General features: G+C 43.6%; 1 protein-coding gene across 2 annotated transcripts in view; it reads right to left on the bottom strand.

The window, feature by feature from the left end:
- CACNA1S (calcium voltage-gated channel subunit alpha1 S) overlaps positions 1-23348 on the bottom strand; it is a 727186-nt gene that overhangs the window by 299912 nt on the left and 403926 nt on the right. For both annotated transcript variants that reach the window (XM_056557608.1, XM_056557607.1), the window contains 2 exons: positions 10735-10936; positions 10505-10663 (listed from right to left, as the gene is read on the bottom strand). In XM_056557608.1, coding sequence (XP_056413583.1) covers positions 10505-10663; positions 10735-10936 — 361 coding nt within the window. The remainder of the gene's footprint in view (positions 1-10504; positions 10664-10734; positions 10937-23348) is intronic.

Here is a 23348-nt window from a genome sequence, read left to right as displayed (position 1 = left end):
TATTATGTCCCAATATTAATTTTTATTGTATTCTGATCTTTTATTTATTCGTATTCAATTAAGGACTACGTTCATAGAGCTACCTGTGTTTCTAGGATTACCATGATTTTTGTAGCCTTTTAGTGTATGTAAGTAGTATACTTAATGTTTCCTTTCTTTATTCTCTGTATGCAATTTGCCTGACAAAGGGCCTGGTTTTGGCCAGAAATTTGTTGTTTTTGTGCTAATAAACGATTAGTGATGATCACTGAAAGGTGTCAAAGCCTATTTGAAGCATAGAGAACCAGCGCCGTGAAAGTTTCAGTTTTTCCAGCTTCTTAAACGTATCACATACATGCCTAAACTCCTTCACTGTATTTGCAGCTACCACTTCTGCAGGAAGGCTGTTCCATGCTTCCACTACTCTCTCAGTAAAGTTCCTGATATTACTTTTAAATCTTTCCCCTCTAATTTTGAAATATGTCCTCTTGTGCTAGTTTTTATTCTTTTAATAATTTCTTCTATTAAATGGAACACCTGTGAAACGTAACAGACAAAGGCCTGCTGGTCTTTCCAAAAGATCTTTCTATATACGTCTCATTTGAAACATGGAAAAACTCCCGGTTGTTTACAAAAAAAATTATATAAATAAATAAACAAAATAAAACAGGTATGGATCAGTGAAGAATTCAAACCTCCTGTGCAAGTTGCCACTTGTTAGACAGTAGTACCAGCAGCACCCATGCTGTCTGCTGGTTACGTAGCGTATATGCAGCACATTTTGCTGCATATCTGCTGCTTCAAACTTTCTTAACCATTAAGATCAATGGGTTGCAATATCAGCTGCAAAAATGCACAGCAAAATACAGTGTGTTTAGGCTACGTGGGACCATACCCTTAAAGGGGTACTCCGCCCCTAGATATCTTATCCCCTATCCTTTGGATAGGGGATAAGATGTCTAGGGGCAGAGTACCCCTTTAAGGACACATCAGATTTTGGCTTCAAGAACACACAAATTTATTTTTGCCTTTTTACTTATTTTTTTGCGTGACCAATTGTACTTTATAACGACATCTTTCATTTTACCCTAAAATGTACGGTGCAACCAAAAAAATATTCTAATGGGAAAATTGAAAAGATAACTGCAAATTTACAAATTTTAGAGGATTTTTACGTAGAGCACTTTGCAGTAAAACTGACGTGTTCTGTTTATTCTGTGAGTCAATATGATTAACCCCTTAAGGACCCAGCCATTTTACACCTCAGGACCCGGCCTTTTTTTGCACATCTGACCACTGTCACTTTAAACATTAATAACTCTGGGATGCTTTTAGTTATCATTCTGATTCCGAGATTGTTTTTTCGTGACATATTCTACTTTAACATAGTGGTAAAATTTTGTGGTAACTTGCATCCTTTCTTGGTGAAAAATCCCCAAATTTTATGAAAAATTTGAAAATTTTGCATTTTTCTAACTTTGAAGCTCTCTGCTTGTAAGGAAAATGGATATTCCAAATAATTTATTTTTTTATTCACATATACAATATGTCTACTTTATGTTTGCATCATAAAATTGACGTGTTTTTACTTTTGGAAGACACCAGAGGGCTTCAAAGTTCAGCAGCAATTTTCCAATTTTTCACAAAATTTCCAAACTCACAATTTTTCATGGACCAGTTCAGGTTTGAAGTGGATTTGAAGGGTCTTCATTTTAGAAATACCCCACAAATGACCCCATTATAAAAACTGCACCCCCCAAAGTATTCAAAATGACATTCAGTCTGCGTTTTAACCCTTTAGGTGTTTCACAGGAATAGCAGCAAAGTGAAGGAGAAAATTCACAATCTCCATTTTTTACACTCGCATGTTCTTGTAGACCCAATTTTTGAATTTATACAAGGGGAAAAAGGAGAAAATGTATACTTATATTTGTAGCCCAATTTCTCTTGAGTAAGCACATACCTCATATGTCTATGTAAAGTGTTCGGCGGGCGCAGTAGAGGGCTCAGAAGCGAAGGAGCGACAAGGGGATTTTGGAGAGTACGTTTTTTTGAAATGGTTTTTGGGGGGCATGTTGCATTTAGGAAGCCCCTATGGTGCCAGAACAGCAAAAATCCCCCACATGGAATACCATTTTGGAAACTAGACCCCTTGAGGTACGTAACAAGGAATAAAGTGAGCCGTAATACCCCACAGGTGTTTCACGACTTTTGCATATGTAAAAAAATAAAAATAAAATTTCACTAAAATGTGTGTTTCCCCCCAAATTTCACATTTTTGCAAGGGTTAATAGCAGAAAATACCTCCCAAACATTGTAACCCCATCTCTTCTGAGTATGAAGGTACCCCATAAGTTGACCTGAGGTGTACTATGGGTGAACTACAATGCTCAGAAGAGAAGGAGTCATATTTGGCTTTTTGAGAGCAAATTTTGCTCGGGGGCATGTCGCATTTAGGAAACCCCTATGGTGCCAGGACCGCAAAAAAAAAACACATGTCATACCATTTTGGAAACTAGACCCCTCGGGGAACGTAACAAGAAATAAAGTGAGCCTTAATACCCCACAGGGGTTTCACGACTTTTGCATACGTAAAAAAAAAATTAAAAAAAATCACTAAAAGGTGTGTTTCCCCCCCAAATTTCACATTTTTGCAAGGGTTAATAGCAGAAAATACCCCCCAAAATTTGTAACCACATCTCTTCTGAGTATGGAGGTACCCCAAAAGTTGACCTGAAGTGCACTACGGGCGAACTACAATGCTCAGAAGAGAAGGAGTCATATTTGGCTTTTTGAGAGCAAATTTTGCTCGGGGGGCATGTCGCATTTAGGAAGCCCATATGGTGCCAGGACAGCAAAATAACCCCCCATGGCATACCATTTTGGAAACTAGACCCCTTGAGGAACGTAAGAAGGCGTAAAGTGAGCATTTAACCCCCACTGGTGTCTGTCATATCTTTGGAACAGTGGGCTGTACAACATTTTTAATTTGCACAGCCCACTCTTCCAAAGATCTGTCAGACACCAGTGGGGTGTAAATTCTCACTGCACCCCTCATTACATTCCGTGAGGGGTGTAGTTTCCGAAATGGGGTCACATGTGGGGTTTTGTTTTTTTTGCGTTTGTCAAAACCGCTGTAACAATCAGCCACCCCTGTGCAAATCACCTCAAATGTACATGGTGCACTCTCCCTTCTGGGCCTTGTTGTGCGCCCCCAGAGCACTTTGCGCCCACATATGGGGTATCTCCGTACTCGGGAGAAATTGCGTTACAAATTTTTTTCCCCTTTACCTCTTGTCAAAATGAAAAGTATAGGGCAACACCAGCATGTTAGTGTAAAAAGTTTATTTTTTTTACACTAACATGCTGGTGTAGACCCCAACTTCACCTTTTCATAAGGGGTGAAAGGAGAAAAAGACCCCCAAGATTTGTTAGTCAATTTCTCCCGAGTACGGCGATACCCCATATGTGTCCCTAAACTGTTGCCTTGAAATACGACAGGGCTCCAAAGTGAGAGCGCCCTGCGCATTTGAGGCCTGAATTAGGGATTTGCATAGGGGTGGACATAGGGGTATTCTACGCCAGTGATTCCCAAACAGGGTGCCTCCAGCTGTTGCAAAACTCCCAGCATGCCTGGACAGTCAACGGCTGTCCGGCAATACTGGGAGTTGTTGTTTTGCAACAGCTGGAGGCTCCATTTTGGAAAGAGTGGCGTACCAGGCGTTTTTCATTTTTATTGGGGAGGGAGGGGGACTGTGTAGGGGTAAGTGTATATGTAGTGTTTTTTACTTTTTATTTTATTATGTGGTAGTGTAGTGTAGTGTTTTTAGGGTGCAGTCGCACGGGCGGGGGGGTTACAGCGAGTTTGAGCTGCCGCGCAAAATTTGCTGCATTGCAAACTTGCAGCCCGATACTCACTGTAAGCCGCCTGCCCATGTGAATGTACCCTGTACATTCACAGGGGGGACCTTCAGCTGTTGCAAAACTACTACTCCCAGCATGCCTGAGAATGTTTGGGAGTTGTGGTTTTGCAACAGCTGGAGGCACACGGGTTGGGAAACACTGAGTTAGGAAACAATGTTTCCCAACCAGTGTGCCTCCAGCTGATGCAAAACCACAACTCCCAAACATTCTCAGGCATGCTGGGAGTAGTAGTTCGGCAACATCTTTAGAGCCAGATGTTGCCGGACTACAACTCCCAGCATGCTTGGAGTTGTAGTTTTGCAACATCTGGAGGACTAGTTTGCAGACCACTAATACAGTGGTTCCCAATCTGGGTCCTTCTAGATGTTGCAAAACTACAACCCCCAGTATGCCAAAACTGTCCAGGCATGCTGGGAGTTGTAGTTCTGCAACATCTGAAGGGCCAGATGTTACAGCACTACAACTCCCAGCATGCCTGGACAGTAAGGGCATGCTGAGGATGTGTAGTTTTGCAACATCTGGAAGGGCACAGTGGTCTCCAAACTGTGGACCTCCAGATGTTGCAAAACTGCAACTCCCAGCATGCCCAGACGCCAAGGGCTGTCTGGGCATGCTGGGAGTTGTAGTTTACAGGGTCCTATTACAGCAATGCATGTCGCTTTACGGCGACGTGCATTGCTGTAAAGGGCCCGACCGCGGCTGAAGATCTACTCACCTGTCGCCGCCGCCGCCGTCTTCATCGTCTGGATCCGGGTCTTCAGGGACGAGGTAAGTACCGGGGCCGGTCCCCAGCACTCCCCCGTCCCCCGCCGCGTCCTCCGGTCTTCCTCCCGTCCTCTCCGGACTTTCAGGGGCCGGGCAGGACGGGAGGAAGTAACCGCCTCCCCCTCCTGCGATTGGTCGGTTAACTAACCGACGGATCGCAGGGTATAGGAGGAGGTGGCCGGCTTGCCACCTCGCTCCTATACATCAGCATGGTCCTGGCTGTCTGTGACAGCCGGGATCATGCGAAATTACCGGGCGGTCGGGTCCCAGAGACCCGATCAGCCCGGTATCGCCGCAGATCGCAAGGGCGATTTCCCTTGCGATTTGCGGCGATCGCCGACATGGGGGGCCTACATGGCCCCCCTCGGCGTTTGCCCTGGATGCCTGCTGAAGGATTTCAGCAGGCATCCAGTTCCGATCTCTGCCCGGCGAGCGGCAGAGACCGGAAAACGCCAGGACGTACGGGGATGTCCTGGGTCCTTAAGGCCCAGGGTGCGGGGACGTCCCCGTACGTCCTGGGTCCTTAAGAGGTTAAAATGATCCCCATATTTATATGCTTTACTATTATTGTACTACTTTTTAAGAAAACTCAAACTTTTCAAACAAAATAGCATCATTTTTCCTTATTAAAAAAAGGATTTTTTTTCGCTTTTTATACAAAAGTTATGTATTCTTTACTTTTTTAGGAAAACAATCCTGTTGAAACTCCAAAAAAGGAGAATATTTGGAACACTTGGAAAAATCTGTTGCATCTACAACAATCTGTTGCATCAAAAACTGTTGCAGCTCCCAAAAGGGTGAATGTTTTATGATTTGTACAGCTTTTCAATGTCTACAAAAGCCAATTTTTCAAATCTGGCATGTGTCTCTTTAAGTGGTAATACTTCTGACACTTAGCAACGCTATTCTGAGATAGTTTTTTCGTGACATATTTTTCTTTATACTAGTGGTAAATCTTTGTCTATTCATGCAGGAATTTTTGTGAAAACTCCAAAATATTGTAAAAATCTGTTCAAATTCTTGGCGTTTTTTTTTTTTTATGGCATTCACTGTATAGTAAAAATTATATATTTTTATTCTGTCGGTCAGTACGATTATGGCAATACCCAATTTATACCCGGAAGATTGAACTTGTTTTTGCAGAATCTGCCCAAAAATCCTGTCAATACACTGTAGTGAATGGGAGGGAGTATCAATTACCTCTTATCTGGCTTCTTCCATTCTTTTTTAATCAAAGCCTCTAGGATCTATCCCCTCAATCATATGATCTTGCATGGACTGGGTCTCCCTACATCTCTCTAAGTCCATAATAGCTCTGATAGTTTCAATTATCCCATCTACCGTTACTGTTGGAAAAAAGATCATCCTGACATTTTTTCAAAAGAAGAGTCCTCCTTGTCACTTCTTCCTCCAGAACTGAAGGCTTGAAAAATTCATCTGAAGAGGATATCATTCGGAAAGTATTGGGCCCCATTTCTGAACGAAGCATCTTTGACGGGCGATCCTTAGACAAAGTACAGTGGTCCCTCAACATATGATATTAATTGGTTCCAGGAGAACCATCATATGTTGAAACCATCATATGTCAAATACATATGTCTATCTAAAAATAGTAATTGGTTCTGGGGCCTTGGAACCATTGTATGTTGAATACATATCTCTATGGGAAACTGCTAATTGGTTCTGGGATGGCCATTGTATGTGGAGTGTATGGGGAGTGTTTAACAAACCAGGGTGCCTCCAGCTGTTGCACAACTACAACTCCCAGCATGCATGTACAGCCATTGACTGTCTGGGCATGCTGGGAGTTATAGTTTTGCAACAGCTGGAGGCACACTGATAGGGAAACATTGATGTATGGGGTGTATAGTGTGTATATGTATTGTATGTGATGTGTGACATCGCATACAGTACTGTACAGTTCTTTAACCCCTTAAGGACTCAGGGTTTTTCCGTTTTTGCACTTACCCTCCTTACCTTTTAAAAATCATAACCCTTTCAATTTTCCACCTAAAAATCCATATTATGGCTTATTTTTTGCGTCGCCAATTCTACTTTGCAGTGACATTAGTCATTTTACCCAAAAATGCACGGCGAAACGGAAAAAAAAATCATTGTGCGACAAAATCGAAGAAAAAACGCCATTTTGTAACTTTTGGGGGCTTCCGTTTCTACGCAGTGCATATTTTGGTAAAAATTACACCTTATCATTATTCTGTAGGTCCATACGGTTAAAATGATACCCTACTTATATAGGTTTGATTTTGTCGCACTTCTGGAAAAAATCATAACTACTACATGCAGGAAAATGTATACTTTTAAAAATGTCATCTTCTGACCCCTATAACTTTTTTATTTTTCCACGTACAGGGCGGTATGAGGACTAATTTTTTGCGCCGTGATCTGAAGTTTTTATCGGTATGATTTTTGTTTTGATCGGACTTTTTGATCACTTTTTATTCATTTTTTAATGGTATAAAAAGTGACCAAAATACGCTTTTTTGGACTTTGGAATTTTTTTGCGCGTACGCCATTGACCGTGCGGTTTAATTAATGATATATTTTTATAGTTCGGACATTTACGCACGCGGCGATACAGCATATGTTTATTTTTTATTTTTTTACACTGTTTTATTTTTTTATGGGAAAAGGGGGGTGATTCAAACTTTTATTAGGGAAGGGGTTAAATGACCTTTATTAACACTTTTTTTTACATTTTTTTTGCAGTGTTATAGGTCCCATAGGGACCTATAACACTGCACACACTGATCTTTTACACAGATCACAGGCGTGTATTAACACGCCTGTGATCAGTGTTATCGGCGCTTGACTGCTCCTGCCTGGATCTAAGGCACAGAGCAGTCATTCGCCGATCGGACACTGAGGAGGCAGGTAAGGGCCCTCCCGGTGTCCGGTCAGCTGTTCGGGACGCCGCGATTTCACCGTGGCGGTCCCGAACAGCCCGACTGAGCAGCCGGGTCACTTTCGCTTTAGAAGCGGCGGTCAGCTTTGACCGCCGCTTCTAAAGGGTTAATACCGCACATCGCCGCGATCGGCGATATGTGGTATTAGCCACGGGTCCCGGCCGTTGATGAGCGCCGGGACCGACGCGATATGATGCGGGATCGCGGCGCGATCCCGCTTCATATCGCGGGAGCCAGCGCAGGACGTAAATATACGTCCTGCGTCGTTAAGGGGTTAAATACCTTCAGGGGGGACAGAATGTCCTCCATTCCGATCCTGCCGACTACAGCTCTATAGGAAAGGAAGGGGAGGGCAGCCAGCAGCTCATTGGATGCCTGCAGCAAGATGCTGCAGGCTATTGGCTGTGGCTGCACTGAGGGGGGGGGGGGGGGGGGCTTACACGGAGCTCACAGTGGAAGCCTGAGTGAGTTAGCAGGACAGCATGTGAGTAACAGGAGGCAGAACGGGGCACATTAAACAACTGTCAGTTGCTGAAGTTGTCAGCGCTGTCAGATAGCTGTTTGTACGATGGCCCCGACACACAGCAGCATCGTATGTCGATGCTGCCTTCAACATACGATGGGCTCTGAGAGGCCATCGTATGTTGAAATGATCATATGTCGGGGCCATCATAAGTTGGGGGGTCACTGTATCTGAAAACCTTATTTAACCCCCTAAGGACCAAGCCCATTTTAACCTTAAGGACCAGGCCAATTTTATTTTTGCGTTTTCGTTTTTTCCTCCTCGCCTTCTAAAATCCATAACTCTTTTATATTTCCATCTACAGACCCAAATAAGGGCTTGTTTTTTGCATGACCAATTGTACTTTGTAATGAAACCTCTCATTTTACCATAAAATGTACGTCAAACCCCCCAATTTTTTTTAGGGAAGGAATTTAAATGAAAACCACAATTTTGCACAATTTGGAGGGTTTCGTTTTCACACTGTACACTTTACGGTAAAAATGACGTGTTCTTTATTTTGTGGGTCAATATAATTAAAAGGATACCCATGGCTAGATACTTTTATATTTTTGTACTGTTTAAAAACAATCTAAAACATTTTGTACAGTAATCTATAATTGAATCTATAATCTTATTTATAATCTTATTTATAATCTTATTTTGAACACCTATAACTTTTTCATTTCTCCGTATAAGCGGCAGTATGAGGGCTCATTCTTTGCACAATCATCTGTATTTTATTGATACCACATTTGCCTATATAAAACTTTTAGATAATTTTTTATACATTTTTGTTGGAATAAAATGGGACAAAAAAAAGCTGCATTTTTGGACTTTTTTTTAATGAATTTTTTTACGTTTACCCCATTCACCGTACGGGATCATTAACATTTAATTTTGATAGTTCAGACATTTACACATCCGGCGATACCAAATATGTTTATAAAAAAATTTTACGCTTTTTGGGGGTAAAAAGGGAAAAACTGACAATTTTCATTTTTATTGGGGGAGGGGATTTTTTTTTTAAACTTTTTTTTTACTTTTTATTTTGACATTTATTTATTTTTTTACACTTTTTATGTCCCCATAGGGGACTATCTATAGCAATCATTTGATTGCAAATACTGTTCAGTGCTATGCCTAGGACACAGCACTGATCAGTATTATCGGCACTCTCCTGCTCCGGTCTGCTCGATCTCAGACCAGAGCAGGAGACGCCGGGAGACGGACGGAGGCAGGTGAGGGGACCTCCGTCCGCCATTACAGATGATCGGAGAGCCGCGGCAGCGCTGCGGGCGATCCAATCATCCATTTTAACTTGCGTATTGCCACAGACGCCGTGATCTGTACTGATCACGGCATCTGAGACGCCGTGATCTGTACTGATCACGGCATCTGAGAAAACAAAACTGGTAATTGAGGGACCTGACAATCCTTTATGTGAATCCACTTTTTTGTTTCCTGCCCTGTAGAGTGGGAGGTGGTGTCTTCACAGATGCTGTCACAAGACAATAGGAAAAAAGGGGGCACTTAAACGTTTATTAAGGTGGGGGATTTTTTTCCAGATTGTTTTGTCAAATCATGTATCAGAAAAAAACTTGAATAGAGAAAAATCAAAAAATCCAAACTACCCCAAAATGGTAAACAAAATTAACTGCAGATGGGAAATTAAAAAAAAAGTCAGAATTGGACAATTTTTAGCATACTTCAATTTTTTTTTTAACAGTAATGATATAAAAAAAAAAGCTGCAATCGTGCTGACCCATATAATAGAGATAACATACAGTTTTACTGTAAAGTGTATGCTGTAAAAACAAAAGCTCCTACAATTTGTGTTCTCTTTTCAATTTCATCCCACAAATAATTTTTGTTTAGCTGTCTACGGTATTTTATGGAAAAAAGTAATATTTGACCTTGGTCTTGTCAAACATAAGCCCCAATATGGCTCTGTAGATGAAAATTTAAAATGGCTCTTAGAAGGCAAGGAGGAAAACAATGCAAAAACTAAAATTGCATTGTCTTTTAGGGATTAATAATGTGCAAAATTTATGTTATTTCAATCAACAAATAAGTTTGTTTTGAGCCATAAAGGGTTTTTTCGTGTATTTATTCTATGTATATAAAAAATAAGTAGGCTTTTCAGTAAAAAAAATATAAATATATATATATATCTTTTTGCATGGTGCATAAGTGTAGCCAATACAGTCCTGTATATTGCACAGTGATGGGCAGAATCTGTGTATGGAACAGATTACCACTTTAAGGCTTAGGTGCAGCAGTGCTCAGGTCAGAAAAGTCAAAAACAAGTAACTCAAAAGAGGAAACCCTGAAAACCCCTTTTAAAATTATCAAACAGACTGTATTTACTTCCATCAATTACAAATAAACCTTATTAAGAAATGATTACCTGCATCCCAAGGCTTACTGTATTCAAAAAGATGAGGAAAAACATCAAGTATTCAAAGTATGAAGATGTAACCAAATACCAGACTTTATACTGATGAGGGTTTTTTGGGATGTATCGTCGTAGAGGACGAGCCTTTAGGGCGTACTGCACGCACTGTCTCTGTTGGACAAAAAAGATCAGATTATATTTGCCATAATTGTAAGCAGAATAAGTAATACATTTCCTCTTACTTGATTTTTGTCTAGTTCACAGTTCTTATATTCCTGCTCTCCTTGTTCTTGAAAGGTTACAATGACAAAACCCACAAAAATATTCATCATGAAGAAAGCAATGAGGATTATGTATATAATGAAAAAAACAGCAATTTCAATACGATAATTGTAGATAGGTCCCATATCCTCTGTGTGTGAATCAATAGCTCTGTATAACAACCTGTGTAAAAAAAAATAAAAAAAAAAGAACAAGGGTTACTTAAAAATGCTCTAAAAGAAGGACTGAAGCTGTGTGCAACATGACCAGGTAAGTAAATGTTACAATATTTCACTGTAGAACAAAACAGAATGGCCCAGCGCTTGTGTCGGTGAATTCACGAGGATTTTTTAAACAGATTCAAAGACAGGTACAGACCAGGTGACGCGTTTCCACTAGGGATCGACCAATATCGTTTTTTTAGGGCCGATACCGATAATCTGTGGAAGTTAAGGCCGATAGCCGATAATTTATACCGATACTCTGGTATAAATTATCGGCTATTTATCTCCCCCCACCCCCTACTGAAGCCGCTGCATATCATTGATTTAAAGCAGGCGCTTTAAATCAATGAACTGTAGCGGCTTTTGCGGTGCCAGAGACCGCCGCCGCCACTTGCTTCTCTCCCCCTGCCTGTATAAAGCCCCCCTGTCCTGTGCCCCTCATATATAATGCCCCATGTCCTGTGCACCTCACATATAATGCCCCCTGAGGGTGCAGAACAGGGGGCATTATATGTGAGGGGCACAGGACATGGGGCATTATATATGAGGGGCACATGTCAGGGGGCATTATATGTGGGGGCACAGGATGGGGGCATTGTATGTGAGGAACACAGGACATGGGGCATTATATGTGGGGGTCACAGGACAGGGGGTATTATAAAATCTAACAATCATTAGCAGTACACCTTTTACAGCAACTGACAGACCTCAGGTCCCAATTGAGAAATGAGCTGAATCAATGAGTTGGAATACACAGTGTGAATCAAGTTGAAGGTATTGCACGGGCTAATAAAAGGATATTATCTGCGAGTCAGATGAATACTGCGATGTGAAGATGATATCGCTGGGACTTGCCATCTTCATGGAAGGTTGCAGTGAGATGCCAAATCCCTTAGCTGTCGGATGGCACGGACGTGTGTCCGGCTCAGTAGGTGAAAAGATTCCAGTAGTCGGGGTGATGTGCCCTCCTTAACAGTGGTGTCCTCGTGTAGGAGGGCACATCATTCCTACTGCTGGAATCTTTTTACCTGCTGAACTGGACGCACATCCGTGCCATCCAACAGCTAAGGGAGTTGGCATCTCACCGCAACCTTCAACGAAGTAGGCAAGTCACAGCGATATCATCTTCACATCGCAGTATTCATCTGACTCGCAGGTAATATCCTTCTATTAGGCCGGGGAATACCCGTGCCATACCTACAACGCTCACAACTTGATTCACACTGTGTATTCCAACTTACGGATTTAACAAAACTTTGAAAACCTATATATGCGCATTACACTGGACATTTAAATTGGCACAAAACTAGGTGGCATTACCTGTGTATGTATCATACCATCATTTTATGCAACTATATTTTACCATATTTGATTTTACCACATTTTATTATATAGTGTATGTACTATATCTGTAGCAAGGGCCCTGCTCAGATAATAGGCAGTCATATTTTATCTAAATAAAACACACTTCATTTTGTACAACCAGCTACATCTCCAGTCTTACTCACATTCCCAGTTCACCCTATACCTTGAGGTCTGAGCCCTAACACTGGTTTTATCCTTTGATTTTTGGCACTACGGGTATAGTGCAACTCAGTACCTCCGTATGGCATATAGTGGCCCAGATTTATCAAACTATGTGAGAGAAAAAGTGGAGTGATTTTCCCACAGCAACCAATCACAGTTCAGCTTTCACTTTACCAGAGCTTGTTAGCTGAGCTGTGATTGGTTGTTGTGGAAAAATCTCTCTACTTTTTCTCTCACACAGTTTTTTTTTCAAGAATACTTTTTATTGAAATTTTTCATTACAACAAAGACTGGGCATACGTAGTGAACAAAGATAAAAATAAAATAAAAGTAGAAACATACATTCAGGTGAAGCGACCCGAATGAAACAAACATTATAGTCCGTTCAGAGCATTTCGTCCGTGTGGTTAACCAAAAGTCCGTGACCTGTGCGTGTCAATTAGAGCTGTGTGTCAATGTCCGGCCTGAGATGGAACGAATGGTATTTCCAATGGCATATCGCTTAAGAACTTGACTGTATGCAAATGATAGGTATAACACATAACCCGGGGAATGAGGCAAGAAAAGGAGGAATTAGATAACGGTGGAAAGGCAGAGCGAGAATAGGAGAGAAGATATAGGGAGCTATTGTCCCAGGAGGGGATCAGGAGAAAGGGGGAAATGAAATTATGGTAGGTGAACATGTAGAGATTGTAGCCAATGGGACCAGGTAGCGGTGAACCTATGATAAGTGAAGTTACCCAAATAGATAATTCTTTCACATGAGCACGTCAGATTAAGAGCAGTAATTACATCTGTTACATATGGGGGAGGCTTTCTATGCCGATTAAGAGTAACACTTGCTGAGGGGACCAATCTACATAGTCAGGGACTATGTCTTGAAATAAGGCTCTGCATTCCCTCCAGTACCCTTGCAGCCGTGGACAGGTCCACAGAATGTGGAAGAGGGAACCTCTACCCCCGCACCCTCTCCAACAATCCCCCGATGTTGTAGGATACATATGGGCCAATCTGTCAGGGGTGTAATTACCAACATAGAGCTGTTTTCGTAATCGCTTCCATGTGTGTAGGGCATTTCAAATAACGCATAGACCTTCTATATGCCGACATCCAGTCTTCCTCTGAGAAAGTGGTGTTTAGATCTATTTCCCAAATACGCATGGAAGGAAATTTGCGGAAACTAGTATTGTGGAATAAGGCATTATAAAGAGGTTTTAGCCCCTGTCAACCTCTTTCTCTCACACAGTTTGATAAATCTGGGCCAGTGTGTAGCCACGTGAACTCTCAGCATTTTCTTGAAAATTCTACATTCCCTTAAAAAGACTCACTGTGAAATAATTATGGTCCAGGAGACCCACTTCAGGCAAAACCACTTCCCCAATATGTCTTTCTCCTTTTTTCCAGCATGGTATCACTGCAGCTCTGGAGGCATGGTATCCAAGGGTGTTACCATTGATATATGTAGAAATTATTTTTTTTTACCACTCCCATCTGCTAGACCCAAAGGCCTGGTTTCTGCTGTTAAAAGTACACATAGGAGGACATACTACAACCTTCATAAATCTATATGCCCACAACACAGGTCATGATCACTTTTTATTAAAAGTCATAAAAAGGATCACTTTTATTTTATGATGGACAACGCATTTCGGAGGGGCTCCCTCCTTCGTCAGGTCCACATTACAGTGTGTTCAAACAGTGTACAGTATATATACATATGCATTCATACATTAACATTTGAATTTGGCGGGTTAGATTTCCATTGGAGGCTGGGTCTGTGACGTCAGCCTCCCCTTATTGTGCTGGTGTATAGGTTAGAGTGGGGTTGTTCTATAACACTGGGATTTTCTGCCCATTGAAATACATGGGCCCATTGTGGTCTATGGGGAACTCTCGGCCCTCCAACGCACCAGAAAACATCCGACTAAATTTTATCAATAACCTACAACTGTGCACACCGAAGCATCCGCATGGCACTAAACAAACACTGGCACATACTACAAACAGATCCAATATTCAAACCCATTCTTCCAGAAAAACCCAATATAACATTCAGAAGAGCACCAACCTTACGGAATATGCTAGCCCCAAGCAAACTCAAACAACACAGCAAACCCAAGAATGACACCAGCATCCTTCCCATCAAAGGAGCATACAAATGCGGTAAGACCAAATGCCTATGTTGCAAAAACATAACACACAACTGCAAATCCTTCAAGGGCACTACCAGCGGGAAAGAATTCCCAATTAAAGGCTTCTACAACTGCAAATCAAGCTACGTCATATACCTCATCACCTGCAAATGCAACAAACAGTACGTGGGAAGGACAACGCAGGAACTACATTGCCGTCTAAACAAGCACAGGAACAATATCCAAAAGAATTTTCGACTACACAGTATCTCCAGACACTGCACTGAACTACATCCGGATGACAAAGATCCTTTCACTATCTGTCCCATCGATCACATTCCCAACCATATCCCCAACAGATTTGAAACCTTAATTAGAAGAGAAATGTTCTGAATCTTCTGCTTGGACACACTACAACTGCAAGGTCTCAACGAAGCCACCAAACTAATACGCTAAAACCACCCCACCCCCCACATCTTCCCCATCCCCCCCTCCCCCACACATCAGCCGCCTATACACCCCCCCCCCCCAAATGATAACCCACTGAGGGCCTTTAGAACTACCTCTTGGAACTCCAGGTATGTCCCTGTGTTGCCAGCGTTCTGGTACAGTATAAAAGAGTTGTACATGGCAACCTGTACCATGTAGACCACAACCTTTTCATACCATATGCTTTTTTTCCGCATGGCGTTATATGGCTTGAGGACTTGATCAGAAAGATCAACTCCCCCCATATACCAATTGTAGTCCAGAATACAATCAGGCTTGAGGACCGGTCCCGCGGTACCTCGCACAGGGACAGGGGTGCTGCCATTCCCATGAATTGTGGTGAGCATAAGGACATCCCTCTTGTCCTTATACCGGACCAACAACAGGTTCTCATGGGAAAAGGCACGGGACTCACCCCGGGGGATAGGAGCATGTAGGGGATGGCTCGGAAGGCCTCTTTGATTCTTCCGGACTGTCCCACAAGCGACCGTGGATCTGGCGGCGAGGGATGTGAAGAGAGGGATACTAGTATAAAAGTTATCCACGTAAAGGTGGTAACCTTTATCTAGCAATGGGTGCAAAAGGCCCCAAACGATTTTCCCGCTAACACCCAGAGTGGGGGGGGGACATTCTGGGGGTTCAAAACGGGAATCTCGTCCCTCATATACTATAAACTTGCAAGTGTACCCGGAGGTACTCGCAAAGTTTATATATCTTCACGCCATACCGCGCCCGCTTGGTCGGGATGTATTGCCGGAAGCTGAGTCTCCCCTTGAAGCTGATGAGAGACTCATCAATAGAGACCTCCCGCCCCGGGACATAGGCCTCCCAAAATTTGTCCCCGAAGTGATTGATGACCGGCCTGATTTTATACAGGCGGTCATACGCGGGATCAGTTCGGGGGGGACATGCCGCATTATCAGCATAATGCAAACATCTCCAAATGGCCTCGAACCGGGAACGTGCCACGGCCATACTGTAGAGGGGTGTCTGGTAAAAGACGTCCCTACTCCAATATTGTCAGAGGCAATTATGTCATATGCCTCCTCCGCCGAAAACACTCTGCGAGCCATTTCCCTACTCTAATGTGGATACGGGGGTGTGTGTGCTGTGGTGCGATAATACCTCCCTAACCCGCCCTAACCCTCCCTAACCTAACCTAACCTAACTAAACTAACCCGCCCTAACAGAAAAAAATATAAAATAAAAAGGAGCCTTTTTTAAAAAAAAAGGTGACTTCTAGCGCCAAAAAGCCCTGCGCCAAAAAAAAAGCATTTATCTAATCAGTGGTATGCGCACTGATTAGTGCTTGTGGCGGCAGGGGGCGCAGAAGTCAGTGGGGGGTCCGGCCACTCAGCCTAGAACAGTGGCTGGTGGCTTGTACACAGACCCCCACACAAAAAAATAAACCAAAATTTTTTTTATAAAAAACGCTTTACCCCGAAAAAAATGCACCCACCTGAACCCCAAAAAAAGCGCTGATCAGTGATAAATCACTGACAGCGGTAGGACAGGCTGCACACACAGGTACGGTCCGTCCACACAGTACACGCCTGCTACTGGTGGGACAGAACGCCTATGGGTGCAAAAAAAAAAAAAAAAGCGTTAACCGAAAAAAGTGCCTTTACCACAAAAAAACGCTGATCAGTGATAAATCACTGACAGCGGTCAGGCACGCCGCACACACAGGTAAGGTCCGGCCACACAGTACACGCCTGCTACTGGACTGGTGGCACGGGCCGCCTATGGGTGCAAAAACATGCTAGAAAACCCGAAAAAAAGTGCCGGCACCACAAAAAAAAAACGCTGATCAGTACTACGGGACTGATCAGCGGCGGCTGGGCTTTAACAAACGGTGGCGGACCGCTCTTTTATAACTAAGAGGGTCCGCACACACGCTTAGGAGGAAAAAAAAAAAGATCTGCGGCAAAAAAAAAAAAGGCTGACGGCAGACCGCAGCGACCCAGCAGGGCCAGGGTCACGCAGCTAAAGGTGCTACGGACCCACGGACACCCACTGAGGTACGCTGAAAAAAAAAAAAAATATATATATATATATATATTTTAACCCTAACCTGTCCCTACCTAATCTAAAGCTATCCCTGGCGATTTCTGTGCCAAGGGTCCACAGAAAGGGGGCAAGGGGCACTTTTTTTTGACTCAGGGGATGGTAGGCAGCACGGGGCTCCGTCCTGCACACCAGATCTCTGTGGAATGGCAGGCAGAACGGAGCAACGTGCTCCTAGCCCCCACCATCCCCTCCCATTACATTGTGATTGAAGTGGCCACTTTGGCCACCAAATCACAACTGTACTGAGGGGGGTGGCCACAATGCCAGCCCCCAGTACAGCATGGATGGTGATTGGTGGTGTATACTACACCACCAGTCACCATCTACATCCGGGTCACAGCGCTGCAGGGAGCGCTGCAGAACGCCGGTAAGTAGTTACCGGCGTCCTGCAGCGATCGCAGGTATAGGAGATCTTCCGGACCTCCTCCTGCACACTGAAATCAGCAGACATCCGGCTACGATCCCCGCCCGGCGGGGAACGGAATCGCAGTGCATCGCTCGTCTGAATTGACAAGCGATGCACTGCGATCGCCGACATGGGGGGTCATCATGACCCCCCTGGGCGATATGCTGCGATGCCTGCTGAATGATTTCAGCAGGCATCGGGCACCGGCTCCCCTCCGGCTAGCGGCGGGGGGCTGGGAATGGACAGGACGTACTCCTACGTCCTCGGTCCTTAAGGACTCGGAAACGGGGGCGTAGGAGTATATCAATTGTCCTTAAGGGGTTAAAGTTTACTGCGCATGCCCTATACGTGTACAAGGAACCTTATTTTAAGTAAAGAGCCAGTCTTAGAGACTGCACTCGGCTTGGTCACAGCACTTGTGTCTGTGTCTTGATTTCAGTGGCAGATGGCGCTAGGGGAGGGTGGGGGGACTGCAGCCCCTTACAAGCCTTCAGCACACAAACAGCATCCACCAACAGAAGACGTCTCGACCTTTGGGGTCGAACCTAACAACCTAGTTTTAGAACCTGCCCTAGACTCTTCCTCAGGGAAATCCGCGCTGTCTTACAAAGCACTAAAACCTGTTCGTACTGTTATCCAGGACTCTGACCTACTAGATGCTTGGCGCTGCCTTTTCTCCACTATACTTTCTTCTCCACCCCCATAACTCCTACCAGCGACTAAACTATATACTAATCTCCACACCCCACCTACAGCTGATTACAGACTTCTCCATTGAGTTCCTTACACATTCAGACCACGCGCCTGTTTTCATTGAGCTCTCCCTATCCGACTCAACCAAGAGGGTTACTAGATTAGCTTTGGGATCGGAGAAAAAGAGGACATGAATAACTACTGTCCTGTAAGCCCTTCAAATGGCCGTTTCATCAGTCTATGCTCCTACCTTAGAAAAAGAAAGGGAAAAATGTGTCTCCTCTCTCATAAGCCAAATCAAGAAACTAGAAAAGGTCCACAAACAATCATTAGAAGTACACCTTTTACAGCTACTGACAGACCTCAGGTCCCAATTGAGAAATGAGCTAAATCAACAGTCAGCCAAGCTCTTTCTTCATTCCCAACAAAAATATATTGCTCATGGGAATAAAGCCTCCAAATTTATGCTAAGCCACCTTAGAAAATGGCAATGCCACAACTTGTACATCGCCTCCATTTCCCCTCTATGGGCCCCACATATTCCTCAGATGGAATAGCCAAACTTTTTGTCTCATTCTATAACGATTTATATAATCCAGCTAAAGACGCCCTCCAACAGATTCCCCACCCCTCTACGCATGAGTGCCTTCCTTCCTGGAATCTATTTCCATTCCACGCATTTTACACAAGACAAACTAGAAACATCCATCAAAAACTCCCCTAAAGGTGAAAGCGATGGTCTGAATGGCTTCTTGATTATATATTACTCCACCATCTATCTTGATACCCAGACTACTCGCAATCTTTAATGCAGCCTTAACCCCTTAAGGACCCAGCCATTTTACACCTTAGGACCCAGCCATTTTTTGCACATCTGACCACTGTCACTTTAAACATTAATAACTCTGGAATGCTTTTACTTATCATTATGATTCCGAGATTGTTTTTTCGTGACATATTCTACTTTAACATTTCGAACTTTGAAGCTCTCTGCTTGTAAGGAAAATGGATATTCCAAATAATTTTTTTATTCACATATACAATATGTCCACTTTATGTTTGCATCATAAAATTGACGTGTTTTTACTTTTGGAAGACACCAGAGGGCTTCAAAGTTCAGCAGCAATTTTAACATTTTTCACAAAATTTCCAAACTCACAATTTTTCAGGGACCAGTTCAGGTTTGAAGTGGATTTGAAGGGTCTTCATCTTAGAAATAAATACCCCACAAATGACCACATTATAAAAACTGTACCCCCCAAAGAATTCAAAATGACATTCAGTCAGCGTTTTAACCCTTTAGGTGTTTCACAGGAATAGCAGCAAAGTGAAGGAGAAAATTCACAATCTTCATTTTTTACACTGGCATGTTCTTGTAGACCCAATTTTTGAATTTTTACAAGGGGTAAAAGGAGAAAGTTTATACTTATTTTTGTAGCCCAATTTCTCTCGAGTAAGCACATACCTCATATGTCTATGTAAATTGTTCGGCAGGCGCAGTAGAGGGCTCAGAAGCGAAGGAGCAACAAGGGGATTTTGGGGAGTACGTTTTTCTGAAATGGTTTTTGGGGGGCATGTTGCATTTAGGAAGCCCCTATGGTGCCAGAACAGCAAAAAAAAAAAAAAACATGGCATACTATTTTGGAAACTAGACCCCTTGAGGAACATAACAAAGAATAAAGTGATGCTTAATACCCCACAGGTATTTCACGACTTTTGCATATGTAAAAAAAAAAAAAAAAAAAAAATTCACTAAAATGTGTTTCCCCCCAAATTTCAAATTTTTGCAAGGGTTAATAGCAGAAAATACCCCCCAAAATTTGTAACACCATCTCTTCTGAGTATGGAGGTACCCCATAAGTTGACCTGAAGTGCACTACGGGCGAACTACAATGCTCAGAAGAGAAGGAGTCATATTTGGCTTTTTGAGAGCAAATTTTGCTCGGGGGCATGTCGCACTTAGGAAGCCCATAAATATAGGGGTTAAAGGAGAAAAAGCCCCCCAAAATTTGTTAGGCAATTTCTCCCGAGTACGGCGATACCCCATATGTGGCCCTAAACTGTTGCCTTGAAATACGACAGGGCTCCAAAGTGAGAGCGCCATGCGCATTTGAGGCCTGCATTAGGGATTTGCATAGGGGTGGACATAGGGGTATTCTACACCAGTGATTCCCAAACAGGGTGCCTCCAACTGTTGCAAAACTCCCAGCATGCTTTGACAGTCAACGGCTGTCCGGCAATACTGGGAGTTGTTGTTTTGCAACAGCTGGAGGCTCCATTTTGGAAACAGTGGCGTAACAGACGTTTTTCATTTTTATTGGGGAGGGGAGGGGGGCTGTGTAGGGGTATGTGTATATGAAGTGTTTTTTACTTTTTATTTTGTGCTAGTTTAGTGTAGTGTTTTTAGGGTACAGTCACACGGGCGGGGGATTACAGCGAGTTTCCCGCTGCGAGTTTGAGCTGCCGCACAAAATTTGCTGCATCGCAAACTTGCAGCCTGATACTCACTGTAAGCCACCTGCCCATGAGAATGTACCCTGTACATTCACAGGGGGGGGGGGGGGACCTCCAGCTGTTGCAAAACTACAACTCCCAGCATGCACAGTCTATCAGTGCATGCTGGTAGCTATAGTTTTGAAACAGCTGGAGACACACGGGTTGGGAAACACTGAGTTAGGAAACAGACAATGTTTCCAAACCAGTGTGCCTCCAGTTGTTGCAAAACCACAACTCCCAAACATTCTCAGGCATGCTGGAAGTGGTAGTTTGGCAACATCTTTAGAACCAGATGTTGTCGAACTACAACTCCCAGCATACTTGGAGTTGTAGTTTTGCAACATCTGGAGGACTACAGTTTGCAGACCACTAATACAGTAGTTCCCAATCTGTGCCCTTCCAGATGTTGCAAAACTACAACTTCCAGTATGCCAAAACTGTCCGGGCATGCTGGGATTTGTAGTTCTGCAACATCTGAAGGGCCAGATGTTACAGAACTACAACTCCCAGCATGCCTGGACAGTAAGGGCATGCTGAGGATGTGTAGTTTTGCAACATCTGGAAGGGCACAGTGGTCTCCAAACTGTGGACCTCCAGATGTTGCAAAACTGCAACTCCCAGCATGCCCAGACACCAAGGGCTGTCTGGGCATGCTGAGAGTTGTAGTGTAAGGGGACCAGATAGAGCAGTCCAGATCGCTTTACGGTGGTCTGGACTGCTGCAAAGGTCCCACGACGCCGCCGAAGTTTCCACTCACCTGTCGCCACCGCCGCCTTCTCCGCCGCCGGGATCCGAGTCTTCAGGGATGAGGTAAGTACCAGGGCCGGGCCCCAGCACTCCCCCGTCCCCCGCCGCATCCTCCGGTCTTCCTCCCATCCTCTCCGGACTTCCAGGGGCCGGGCAGGGCAGGAGGAAGTAACCGCCCCCCCCTGCGATTGGTCGGTTAGTTCAAACCGAAGAATCGCAGGGGATAGAAGGAGGTGGCAGGCTTGCCACCTCGCTCCTATACTCCAGCATGGTCCTGGCTGTCTGTGACAACCGGGATCATGCAAAATTACCGGGCGGTCGGGTCTCAGAGACCCGATCAGCCCGGTATCGCCGCAGATCGCAGGGACGATTTCCCTTGCGATTTGCGAAGATCGCCGACATGGGGGGCCTACATGGCCCCCCTCGGTGTTTGCCCTGGATGCCTGCTGAAGCATTTCAGCAGGCATCCGCTTCCGATCTCTGCCCGGTGCGCGGCAGGGACCGGAAAACGCCAGGACGTACGGGGACGTCCTGGGTCCTTAAAGCCCAGGGTGCGTGGACGTCCCCGTAAGTCCTGGGTCCTAAAGAGGTTAAAGGGGTACTCTGGTGGAAAAAAAAATTTTTTATCAACTGGTGCCAGAAAGTTAAACAGATTTGTAAATTACTTCTATTAAAAAATCTTAATCCTTACAGTACTTATTAGCTGATGAATACTACAGAGGAAATTTTTTTCTTTTTGGAACACAGTGCTCTCTGCTGACACCTCTGTCCATTTTAAGAACTGTCCAGAGTAGGAGAAAATCCACAAACAAAACATATGCTGCTCTGGACAGTTCCTAAAATGGACAGAGATGTCAGCAGAGAGCACTGTGGTCATGATGTCAGCATAGAGCACTGTGTTCCAAAAAGAAAATAATTTCCTCTGTAGTATTCAGTAGCTAATAAGTACTGGAAGGATTAAGATTTTTTAACAGAAGTTATTTACAAATATGTTTAACTTTGTGGCACCAGTTGATAAAAAAAAATAATACGTTTTCCACCGGAGTACCCCTTTAAACAGAAGCCCCATGTCTGAAAACATGTCTAGGGCTTACATTACAGTTATTCCTAAAGAGGGCATAAATCACAACTACAGACCCACACCACTCCTAAATATAGAACTAAAACTCTTCACCAAAAATGTTGGCTTCTAGGATGATGACTGTTCTCCCTGGACTGATATCCCCGGATCTTTTCCTGAGAAAACTCCTTAACATCCTACATTTTGCACAACAAAAAAAACTGCCACATGTCCTACTCAGTACAGATGCTGAGAAGGCATTTGACAGAATCAACTGAAGCTACATGAAACACTCCTGTCATAACCTATAGGGCGTGCCATCATACCCAAACTTTTACTTATCTCATGCAGGCCCTCCCAATCCCTATCCCCCATCTCTTTTTATGAACTTAAACAGACTTTTTTCCACCTGCATCTGGCAAGGTAAAAAAGCTAGGATAGCTAGGCATACCTTTTTTAAACTAGTTTTATTGAAGATTGAGTAAAGTATATACAAAAGCTCCACACAGTGGTCAATGGCATGACAGTATAACAAAATATATAGGATAAAGAAAAGGTACAATCACACAGGATCACAGAGACTCACAATCCCATCAGTGTAGAGCAACAGCAGCATAGAAAAACCCAAACAAATAACACAGAACAGAACCAAAAGCACTAACACATAATGAGACAAATCATGAGCAGGGACCCGTTGCATAGATCAGCTATTGTAAAAACAAAGGGTCCGGGAAAGAACCTCAAAAACCTG

This window comes from Hyla sarda, chromosome 2 (assembly GCF_029499605.1).
Source record: "Hyla sarda isolate aHylSar1 chromosome 2, aHylSar1.hap1, whole genome shotgun sequence".
NCBI lineage: Eukaryota > Metazoa > Chordata > Amphibia > Anura > Hylidae > Hyla > Hyla sarda.
The sequence above is the reverse complement of the archived record's forward strand: the minus strand, read 5'-3'. Positions and strand labels throughout refer to the sequence as shown.